Source organism: Ranitomeya variabilis, chromosome 8, assembly GCF_051348905.1.
Source record: "Ranitomeya variabilis isolate aRanVar5 chromosome 8, aRanVar5.hap1, whole genome shotgun sequence".
In the NCBI taxonomy this organism is placed as follows: Eukaryota; Metazoa; Chordata; class Amphibia; order Anura; family Dendrobatidae; genus Ranitomeya; species Ranitomeya variabilis.
Window position 1 is genome coordinate 31,190,475 of NC_135239.1, and position 12,508 is coordinate 31,202,982.

Genomic DNA, 12,508 nt, shown 5'->3' on the forward strand with positions numbered 1-12,508 from the left:
GTGGTTTGATCTCCCTGCATGCTCATCAGAATGGGTGGCCTAGAGGCGATGGCTTCTGGGGAAGGTAGATACAGAGCAATGATTTCATCACTCTATGTAAGACCACCAGAAAGGTAGATCATAGTTGATGAACATTGCTTAGTCTGTCTAGCCTCGAGGGAGCAGAGTTCTGCTGCAGCCAGCTGCCTCCCAGCCAAAGACATACCAACCTACCCCCTTCCTCTTTCGCATTCATTAATACCACTTGATGTGTCCTTTTATACAGGACAATTATAGTGGTTAGGAGCTGTGTCGTTCGGTCATGGGCTATATTTGGGAGGCTGTAATGGTGAGCCAATGGACCTTGCACTTCATTTAAAACATACATCAAGAGTTGAAGCTGTTCAGCAGAGTGGCCCAGTCCTTTCATGTGAGTAATCAATAGAAGTCTCAGCACCAACATTTACAACTTCTGTGTCATCTTCTTGGCAAGTTTTGTAGTAACATGAAATAGCAATGACTCTACACAAGTGGATGTTTTATAAGAGCACTGATGTTTAAGCAATACCTTTTAGCACCGCTAAATCATACTTGTAAATTCTCCATGAAAGTCCAAGAATCTCCAACAAAATAGAAGACTCATCAACATCACGACTCCAGGAGTTGGAAAATCTTCCAGGCTTTGTAGAAGCCTTCACGAAGTCCTCAAAATGATCTCAAAAAGTCTCTTTCATTGCTGTGACGCTAAATGTGACTTGTTGCGGCTTGTTGAGAAAACGGACGGGTTCCGCAAATTACCAGTGAACGTTGGCCTCCAAATTTCACCATGTCTCCAGTTTATGTAATTCAATTTAATTTTTATCTAACGCTGTTCTGTTTGCATTGGCTATTCACTTGTTCTGCTCGGGTCAATATGACCTATTAAAGTCGGTTAATTTAGACATTTAGCTACTCTATGCGTATTATTTGAATATCAGTTGCATTATTTAACTGTATGTGAACGTGATTGGCCAAAAACCCCAAAAAACTTTAGTTTGCTTTATTTTCTTTAGCAAAGGGTTGTACATGTTCATTTATTGCTATATGCGGGCATTCCTACATTCTGCACAGAAATTCACATGTACTTTACATAAATATTTAGTACAACTAGAACATGTAATATTTGTTTTATCACACGAAGATGGACAAATGCTGCATATTTTCCTTTTTTCCCCAATGCTGGTGGAGGCCGTTGATTTGCTTTGTTGATCATGCTGCTGCATACGATTTACTCCGGCTGCTGCTCCTTAACTTCGGAGTTTTACTTTTCTTCCTAAAATAGATGGCATATCAAGGAACTTTCCTAATTCTTCCAGAGTCTTCGGTCATGCAGTTTATTGACATTCCAATCGGGGTTTATTTCACACCATAAAACAAATGCACTGTAGGCAGATACATCAAGAGTGTTCTAAAATAAAACCATTGGCCACTGATTGTTTTTGTGCTTTCTTGTGTACGTAGCGATTAGTTGATCTAGTTTATCAATTGCCCCTTTGGAGGAATTATATTCTAACATATGGCTTTTCGGCATCTCGACTACTTACTGCATTGCCATGGTGCATTGTGCTCATCAGGATGACCGTTTTTTTGGGGGAATGTAAGAAACCACTGTCGTATCTCCAGTAAAGTAAAACGTAGAACTATGAGCATCTCTTTTATCAACGATACCTTGCGGCAGTTCATTCTTGCTTTTTCTTAGTGCCCAGCATTGTAAATTTTCATTTTAGCAACAGCTGCCCAAGTTGGTAGATATTAGAAAAAACTTTTTGACAGGGTGATTAATGAGGAACAGGCTGCCATGAGAGGTGGCAAGTTCTCCTTCCATGGAAGTTTTCAAACAGAGGCTGGACAGACATCTGTCTGGGATGATTTTGTGAATCCTGCTTTGAGCAGGAGGTTGGACCAGATGACCCAGGAGGTCCCTTCCAACTCTACCATTCTATGATGTTAAAAAAGTTGTAACATTTTGTCTTTAGTCTATAAGTCAAAACGGCAACGACTTGCACACCATGATTCTTTTCAGGTTTTTCTCCAGGCTTTTTTCCTGAGCATTTAGAGCTTATGAGCTGCTACTGTCACAAAGCGTCCATATCTTGCTGTCGTATTTTGCTGGCTTACTCCGTATATTGTTTGAACGGGCACAAGTTGTTTATCCACAATTACATTTTCACCAGTAATGTATAATTTTGGAAGAATATCCATTTTTCCCAAGCTTCTCTAATAGTGGCAAGTTATCAGAGACCTATCTGATGTTAGCAGGGGACAATTTTCCTGCCCGGGCAAAAGGTTGCAAGTTCCAAATTACTTTTTTCTTCTCGACTGAATTGCTTGCATCGGACTAGTCTGGGTATCGCGCCTCATCAGATTCAGCTTCAAATTCAGGATTTTCATAATCACTTTACTCATCACTTATGTGGTCCTCATCTTCGGACCCTTTCTCTAGTTGGATATCTTCTTCACAATCCGAGGCGTTTGCAAGCTTTTATAATTCAACTTCACTCAATGGACGTCTTTGCCACATTTTTATCCAACTTTCGAAATAATGGAAACTCACGACTTCCACAACACTGTTTTTACCCGTAAAAAACAATAGCACTGTATAAATTAACTAATTTAGAAACAAAAAGAGCTTATATTCTACAGTGAAACAGATTTGCACAGACATGTACTCTAAGCCCATCCATCTGCAGTAACTTGCAAATGTGTAGAGCGCACGGACTGGCAGGAACTGGAGAAATGGATTAACCATAGTAGATGCAATAAATAATCCACAATAATATTAAAAATCATTTGTGACTGAAAATATGGTGGGAGATCTGTCTAAAACACAATCATATTAACACAAACGGTACTTATGTATATCATTATTTCATACAAAACAAGTTAAATTAATAAAAAACCTGCAGCTTCGCAAACTTTTTTCTGGTCAAATAGACCTAAACAGTACAGCGGGGTTAAGGGTGAAACAATATCTCTGTAAATTACAGGAAACTTTTTGTATTAGATAAATTTATTAAAATACAGTACAAAAATACAAAAGATGCACCATGAGTAACACATTTGAGGCTTGAATCCAGTACCTTCTGTGCAGTGCAAACTGTTCTTGGGAATGTATCTTTGTGGTAGGTGTAATTTGGTTTCTTTCTATTCTTTAACATGACTGCTGTTTAATTATAGAGGAAAACGTTGCCCCAACAGCAGCAGAGATTCATACAGTGGGGAAACTATCAATCACACTCCAACCTCTCCACCATGGCCAAGACCAAATAATTGACTAAGGACACCAGGAACAAAATTGTAGACCTGCACAAGGCTGGGATGTGCTATAGGACAATACGCGAGCAGCTTGGTGAGAAGACAACTGTTGGCACAATTATTAGAAAAAGGAAGAAACACTTCCTCGATCTCGGGCTCCATGCAGGATCTCGCCTCGTGTCGTAAGGATGATTCTAGGAAAGGTTAGGAATCAGCCCAGGACTACACTGGATACCCTGGTCAATGACCTGAAGAGAACTGGAACCACAGTCTCAAACATTACCATTAGTAACACACTACGCCATCATGGATTAAAATCCTGCAGGGCACATAAGGTCTCCCTGCTCACGTCAAAACATGCCCAGGCCCGTTTGAAGTTCACCAATGAGATCAGATGAGACCAAAATAGAACTTTTTGGTATTAACTTCACTTGCCGTGTTTGGAGACAGAAGGATGAGTACAGCCCCAAGTACACCGTCCCAACCATGATGGCAGAAACACCATACTTTGGGGGTGCTTTTCAGCAAAGAACACAGGATGACTGCACAATATTTAATGGAGGTTGGATAGGGTCATGTATCCCGAGATTTTGGCCAAATACCTCCTTCCCTCAGTAAGATCATTGAAGATGGGTCACAGCTGGATCTTCCAGCGTGACAGTGATCTAAAACACACAGCCAGGGCAACTAAGGAGTGGCTCCGTAAGAAGCATTTCAAGGTCCTGGAGTGGCCTAGCCTGTCTCCAAATCTGGAATTAATAGAAAATCTTCAGAAGGAGCTGAAACTCAATGTTTCCCCAATGACAACCCCGAAACCTGAAAGATCTGGAGAAGATCTGTATGAAGGAGTGGGCCAAAATCCCTGCTGCAGTGTGTGCAAACCTGGTGAAGAACTACAGGAAACGTCTGACCTCTGTAACGGCAAACAAAGGTTTCTGTACCAAATATTAAGTTCTGTTTTTCTAATGTATCAAATACTTATTTCATGCAACAAAATGAAAATTAGTTATGTAAAAATCATACAGAGTGATTTTCTGGAATTTTGTTTATTCTGTCTCTCACAGGTGAAGTGTACCTACGATAAAAATTACAGACGTCTCCATTCTTTGTAGGTGGGAAAACTTTCAAAAGCAGCAATGTGTTGGTGGAGAAAGGTTGAACTTGATGGACCTATGTAAGAAATACTTATTTTCCCCACTGTACATAGACTGCTTATTTAAGTATCTAAGCCAACACCCCTTCTATGTTTATATACTGGCTATAGTAGACTAGGGGGCTGGCTTAGATGATCAAATGAGCAGTCACCCAGCCCTTTGAGACATTGAGGTATGCTGTCTTGTGTTGAGAACAAGTCCAAAGCCAAAGTCCGAGAGCTGGGATTGAGTGACTACCTAACGATGGGGCACCTGGCCAAATTAAACCATATTAATAAACACATTATGTAAAGCATATATCTGTATATTTTCCTTGTAAAACCTCTTTAAAAGCTTTATTATGTAATGCTGCTTGTGCCCCGAAATATTTATTGACATATAGACTATTTTTTTAAGTATGTTATTGATACATAAGCATATAAATATACATGTAATGAGGTACATGAAAGCTAATAGATGGAAAGTGGCAATTTCTGAGAACCCTGGACACACTCAAGTGCTATAATAGAAATGAAGGAATCGATTCTCAGAGCTGTAGTTCAGTGGCTACAGTGGTCCGTGTCTACCACGGTTTCAGGCCTTGAAGAGAATTTTAAGTCATTTTTCTGCGCTGCTGGTGGAGTTCAACATGACGGATCCAGGTTACACCAGAGTTGAAGTAATGCATTTTTGATATTCACGCGTTTCGAAGTTATCAAGCTTCCTCTTTAGGATACAGCCCCAAACTTGACTGGTTGGTACGAACCTGGAGCCTTGTGAGCCGTCTCCTTCCTGCCGACATCCATGGCACCTCTTCTGATTAATAGGCCTGGTGTGACGTCACAACAAGCCTACAAATCAGAAAAGGCACCATGGATGTCAGCAGGAAGGAGGAGGCTCATAGGGCTCCTCTGCTGAGGTCACAGTCTTACTGACCTCACTGCTGGACCAGCATCCTGTAAATCAATTTGCTCATCTCTGTGTATAACCATTATTTACCTGGATACAATAACTTTATAGAGATTATCGATAGGTCCAAAATTTGGGTTCAAGCCCCCAAAAATCAGCAAGGTCTACAAGCAATGGTTCTGATGAAACCCCAAACTATAACACTAAAATATTAAACAATAAATACATGTGCGTTATAGACCCACAGGTTCAATGGGAACCCTATGATTACTCTGAGATATGTATGCAAATATACTGTACCTTACAGTGATGTGGCCCTTCGAGCAATGGGTGGAAATCTCAGCTCAGGGCTCCCAACCGATCCCCTATTCACCTACTAAACGGTAAACCTTATCTTTAATGCCATCAAATGTGGTATGTCGCATAAAAGATCTCAAGACAAGTCATAATTATTCAGCTCTGGTCAAAGGAATTTCTATTAAAAAGAGGAAATCCACCATAATACTTCTTTTGACAGGATCTGGAGATGCGGATGTTATCACACTATTGATTTCATGAGCTTTGTGACAGGTTGCCAGTGATGGAGCAAAGGAGTTTAAGGGCTTTACTGAGCACTACGAGCCTATTTTACTTGGGTTATTTCGACTGATGGCATAATCCGACCTATCCCTGGGACACATCAGAAGTAATTAAGACAACTTTACCCATAGAATTACAACTGAAGGAACTTACACAGTTCCTACAGAAAAGTAAGTCAGAAGCATGGCGAAAACAGATAGAACGTATCAACGTCTACCCCGTTTAGAAACATGTAGACCTTTTCTTTATATACATGTTCCATGTTTTCCCATAGACGATACGGGCTTTCTTAAAGAAACAACTTGAAGGTGCTTGGCACAAGGATCTAAACCAACAAAGCTCCCGACCATGCGCCGCCTGTAACGCCCTTTAATTCACACAAGTTTCTTGGAGTGCTGCGACTTCCTATATGCATTTGGGTCTACAGCATTTCTGTACATGTTCCTGTAGATTTTCTCCATGTTTTCCTCGAATAGGATCCTATAATTGTTTCCTTTGTATGCGGATGCTTTATTGCACCAGAATGCCCCATTGTCCAAGTGGACGGACTTCTCCTGCGGGAATGAGAGGCTGTGGATGAAAGATGGGAAGGAAGATTACTCATATTACTTCGATTACGTAAAATAATCATGAAAAAAATAATTACATTTTAGCTCATTTTAGATAATATTCCTACAAATAGAAATAAGGCCTGCTCTTCTCTATGACTAACTTACATTCAGCAATGAAAATGTTTGGCTAGCTAGCTATTCCTTCCAAAAGTACTCTACAGCTGCTAGTTTTCCACCTCGATACACCAGCAGTTCTGCAGCCACTAGTCGCACATGCACAATGCGATCTTCTAAGCTTCTGTAGCAGAGCTCTCTACCTGTACAGTAACTAATCGCACGTGCTGTGGGATCCGGTATGCTTCGGTAGCAGATCTCACTCTGTAGAGTAAGTGCATGTGCTGTGGGATCCAGTATGCTTCTGTAGAAGATCTCTTTCTGTAGAGTAACTGAGCGCATGTGCTGTGGGATCTGGTATGCTTCTGTAGAAGATCTCTTTCTGTAGAGTAACTGAGCGCACATGCTGTGGGATCTGGTATGCTTCTGTAGCATATCTCTCTCTCTGTGCAGTAGCTCAGTACATGTGCTGTAGGATCCGCTAAGCTTCTGCAGCAGATCTATCTCTTTGTAGTAACTCCGCACATGTACAGTGGGATCCACTATGCGTTTGTAGCGGATTTCTCTCTCTGTGCAGTAACTGAGCATATGCTGTGGGATCCACTATGATTCTGTAGCATATGTCTCTGTGTAGTAACTCCGAACATGTGTGGGATCAGCTATTCCTTTGAAGCAGATTTCTCTCCCTGTGCCGTAACTGTGTGCATGTGGTGTGGGATCCATTATGTTTCTGTACCAGATCTCGCTCTGTGCACTTGCTCAGCACATGTGCTGTGGGATTAGCAATGCTTCTGCAGCAAATTTCTCTTTCTGTACAGTAACTGAGTGCATGTGCTATGGGATCCGTTATGAATCTATAGATCTCTCTCTGTGCAGTAGCTCAGCACAGGTGCTATGGGATCCGTTATGAATCTATAGATCTCTCTCTCTGTGCAGTAGCTCAGCACATCTGCTATGGGATCCGTTATGCTTCTGCAGGAGATTTGAAATCTCTCCCTGTGCCATAATGTTGCACATGAGCGATGGGATCCACTCTGTGTCCCTCCTGGAGCAGTAACTCAGCGTATAAGCGAAGGCGATCTCCTATGTTTCAGCATCAGATCACTCTCTCTCTGTGTTGTAACTTAGTACATATGCAGTGGGATCCACTATGCTTCTGTAGCAAATCTCTCTGCCTGTACAGTAACTCAGCGCATGTGCATTTTATTGGTGTCTTTGCAAAGGGCACACATGTGTAGTGAAGTTTCCCAGTCTACATCGGCTTAGAAGGTGGGCACACAACATTTCTAAAGAGTACACGCTGTAGCTGAATGTTTTTTTTATTTTTTTATTTCATTTCAGGGATAACCCCTTTAATCCAGATCCATCTTCAGATTTCACAACAAAAACTGAATACATCATTAACTAGATCTCTGAGGACAGACTAGGCTGGTGTGTTCTGTCTTTGAAAATGTCAGAACGGTATTATAATATTCAAATTAAAATGAACATTTTATAAATCTTTAATAGAACTGGACTCGTGAAATACTAATTTTAATTTTAGGTGGGGGAAACAATCACAAATGATTTTGCAGCCATTAGAGATGAGTGGATCGATCTACGGGAGATCAAGTTTGGGTCAAATGTCCGGATGTTTGTGGTTACAACCAAACTCAAACACTTTCTGATTCGTTCAAATAAAAAAAAAAATAAGCCGGGTTGCCAATATGGCAGTCACTTACAGCTTTTTTTCTGCCATGTGCTGGCCCTAACACTCACCTCCGGCTGACCCGTTGCTCACCTCTAGTCCTGTTCTTTCCACCGTTGCGACTGCATTTCCAGTCTCTTTATAAGATCTCAAGACTTTTAGCTGCTATCAGGCCTTGGGGTTCACTGCGTGTGGTTATGGTCACAATGTCGTGACATCATGACGTGCGCAGCAACCTTACGAAGCGCCATGACCAAGCTGGAAGACCTGGCTTATTGTGAAGAGGACGGAGGTCCGGCAAGTGAATTGAGAATAGGAAGATTGGTCAGCTAGCCGTGAGCGGTGGCGTGTCCAGAGAGGCGAGCGGTGAGGAATTAACTTTTTTTTATTTAATATCTTACATTTAATATGCTATGGGGTCTCTTTAGACCCCAAGGCCTAATAAGGAACATTCAATTTGTGGGCAAACCAAATTTGGGAGAAAAATTCGACAGAGCTGGCAAATTCGAAACTACCGTAAATAATCTACATGGATTTTCAAAGTAAGTACTTCATCAGTTCCAAGAGCTCTAAATAAAAAAAAATCTTTGCAGCTCCTTTTGTGAAAGATCCACTTTAATAAAGGGTGGATTTGTACCTGTGAAAGAATCAATTAACAGAAACTTTTTCATTTTTTGTATTCCGAACACACAAAGAAGATATATTACCGACGGCGGTATAATCCATTTTATAAGCTACAGTTGGACTCGTAAAAAGATTTATTTTTTAAATTAGGCAGGGAAACTTTTGAAAATAATTTTACAGCCATTCTGACATTTTCTTTTAAGGTTTGTACATCGGCCTCCTTGGATCCAAGAGATCTATTCAGTACTGTATGAAGTTTGTGTTGTAAAATCTAGAGAAATCTCCTTAGGGTCACTACCCTCTTAGGCTACGTTCACATTTGCGTTGTTGGGCGCAGCGTCGTCGACGCATACCGACGCATGCGTCCCTATCTTTAACATGGGGGGGCGCATGGACATGCGTCGGTATGCGTTGTACTGCGTTTTACGACGCATGCGTCATATAGACGCACAAGAAAGGGCGCAGGGGACGCTACTTGTAGCGTTTTCCCTGCGCCGAAAGTCCCGATCTGTAGGATCTTATGACAACGCATGCGTTGCAAAACACTGCGTTGTGTACATGCGTTGTTGGTGGCGTCGCCGACGCTGCGCCCAACAACGCAAATGTGAACGTAGCCTTAGATAAAAACTTTTGAAGTCCACCTCGAACATCTTCTCCCACATCCACCACTTTTTCCCTCCCATCAGTCATATTAGGACCAAATAACCAGAACCAACTGGAGGAGGAATTAAATAATTATGGAAGTACATGGTTGATGTAGGTAATATTTGGCTTCAGGAAGAAGACAACTCTTCTGGTTCTCGATGTTTCTTCATATTCTCAGCAACCATACCGAATCGATGGTTGGACACTTTTACGCTCAAATTATACTCATCTTCAGGGTGAAAAGATGATAATTGTAGAGTGCGAAATAATGTGGGGTTGTCCTAGATCTTAGGACCTCACACAGATTAAGCTCCATGTTCATCGTCCCCATCACTGGCCGGCCTTTAAAAGGAGTAGTCTGCTATCAATTATAACATATAACGTGTTAAATTGACGGGATTGGAGTGAACTCTGATCCTGAGAGTCAACTGCATGTCACATTCGCTGTAGATCTCCAGTACATTTAGGTGGCGGTGCAAAAACTATCAAGCCATCATTGTGGGAAGTGGTTTTTAAACGATAAGACATCCCTTTTAAATTAGGTCATTCACCAAAATTATTAAAATACTGCACATCTGAAAAAAAAAAGAAAAATAGATGAAGGGTAAAAAAAAAAAATCTGTGAATGGTCTTCAGAAGCTCAAGATGTCTACTGGAGACCTTTTCCAAGTTTCCTCGAAGATCGGCCTGCAGGCAAATAATCTCTGGAGCTTCGCACCGAATGCAGCTCTGCAGCGTCCAACCTCCCGGTAATAAAATACATTTTTAGTACCAGTGGATTTAATTAAAAAGGAGTTGGTACCTAAATAGACTGTACAAGCGGGAACAGCTCTCCGAGGACTGTTAATGTACTGTCCCACTACACAAAAAGTGTGCCCATGGGCGGACTGACTAGATAAAGAGAGAACGTGGAGGAGCGCCTGCTCAATCTCACGGCACAGATTTGGCTCGAGGGGGGGAGAACAGGGAGGGAGAGGGTTAATATTAGGTCTGTGTGTTTAATTGAGAGATACAATTCATAAATTACTGAGAAATGAATGAGAAAATCTAATGTAATATGGAAAAAATAGACCAAGGGAAAAAGGTCACGGTCAGTAAAAGGGGTCCGTCAAGATCAACACCACTATTGCCTATATGGGCATACAGGTCTTTAAAATGTAAATCCATTGACACCTTTATATGTTGCTGCATTCCCAAGGGATCAGTGTGAATGCAAATGAGTTAAGTGCTCTGAGCATGATGGAGCACTTAAAGAGCCCCTGCCTCCCTGCCCTGTAAAGGCCTCGTTATCTGGATTGATAGCTCACTGTCTTGATTGACGTGAGGCAAAGAGATCAGATGATGAGCTACGAAGCGTGCTGGTGGAGAGACAGCCTAGGGAAGGGTTAGCTTGGAAAGTGCTTTGTCACACCCAGAGCACTTAACACATAATTTGCATGTTAAATAAACTTCTAATTTCTCAGGAATGCAGCAACAGATAGAAGATTAAAAAGGTGTCGATGGATTTATATTTCAAAGATCTGTGTGCCCATATATGCTGTTGAGGGAAGGGGTGATCTTACTGTCAAATTCCGTTTTTGAAAAAAATTAACTTAAAAGCAAAAAATAAATAAAAATAACCTGAACTATCCCCGCGGCCATAACATCATGTATGATCAAGTGATCGCTGACCTCAGTGGTCTCGTACTGTATGTACAGGCATTGGCTGCTGCAGTCACGTGGTTGTCAGTGATGTCATCGCTGCAGGTATAGAAGTAAAAGCTGGAGATGAACGCAGGAGCGGCGGAATCTAAAAATTACTAAAAGAATTATACTTAGACCCTCCTCCACCACTCCCTGTTTTCTTAAAGCATTTAACATTACAATCTTTTTTTTTTTTTTATCAACGCGCCACTTTTGCGCTAAGCGATTGGCTGTAGTGGATAAAAGAAAAATATCAGAGGATTGACGGGAGAAAATTTTTTTTTTTTTGAGTGTGACCCCCTCCTCTATAATATCAGTATGGTTTTACATGGAAATCGTAAAACTGCTAGGCTATTAAAGGGGTATTTGGGCACTACGCGTTTCAATATCGTTGACGTCACTTCTACCGATACCTGTCAGGTCCATATGCTCAATCAGCAGGGCTGTGCCCCTGTCCTATTTTAACGAATACTACAGCTGCATGATATCTTCTAACTAAGGACATGACCCGACAGGTATCAGTAGATGTCATTACAAAAGGTCAGAAAACACCGGCAACTGTCAAACCTTAAAAGTAAGTGAACCCTCACCTGTCCTGCAGTAACTCCTCATTCACTGCGTTGCTGTGATCCGGCTCCTTCCATGACACATTCTTGTCCTAGTAACATAATTATAGGGTAAAATATACGTTATATTATATATACTGTACATACGGTGGGTACGGAAAGTATTCAGACCCCTTTAAAAAAAATTTCTCATTAATGTATACTCTGCACCCCATCTTGACTAAAATACAAAAACAAAACAAATGCAGCACTGCAAACAAAAGAGCACAAAAAATGAACTGTAAAAACACATTAATTAGTTCCGTCATTTTTTTGCTAACTAATAGAAGGGAGTTGTTATCTTAAATTGAATGGTAGATTAAAGGACACTGACTGTATGTGCTGCACCTACCTCCTGGTGAAATCTACAAGCTGTGATCAAGGTCTATCCGCGTGTTCGACATGGAGATCAGTAATCAAAATCAGGTCAAGCCGCATCCACCGCGCAGCGAGCACAGCCGTCCTCGCTACATGAGCGATGTATAATGGACTTGTGGACCTGTAAATGCTGCAGTGCACTAATTATACGGAAAGTGTAGAGAGAAAGGTCCTGAGAGGAGAAAATGATGGGAGTAATGTTCCCAGATCAGGGTAGAGATCTAGCCAGCGCTGTAATGTGACTGACCTCTCACCCACCATTAAGTTCTTATTAGAAATGAACAAATGTCTGTCACTGGTAATCACTGAACGCATAAAGCTTTGCAC

General features: G+C 41.3%; 1 protein-coding gene across 1 annotated transcript in view; it reads right to left on the minus strand.

Annotated features, from left to right (window-relative positions):
• Nucleotides 1-2,998: 2,998 nt before the first annotated feature.
• Nucleotides 2,999-12,508, minus strand: part of SPATA6 (spermatogenesis associated 6) — a 61,295-nt gene continuing 51,785 nt past the window's right edge. The window contains exons 9-10 of the mRNA XM_077277380.1: nucleotides 11,789-11,856; nucleotides 2,999-6,464 (exon numbers count right to left, since the gene is read on the minus strand). Of these exons, the coding sequence (XP_077133495.1) occupies nucleotides 6,269-6,464; nucleotides 11,789-11,856 (264 nt within the window). The 3' untranslated portion in view covers nucleotides 2,999-6,268. The remainder of the gene's footprint in view (nucleotides 6,465-11,788; nucleotides 11,857-12,508) is intronic.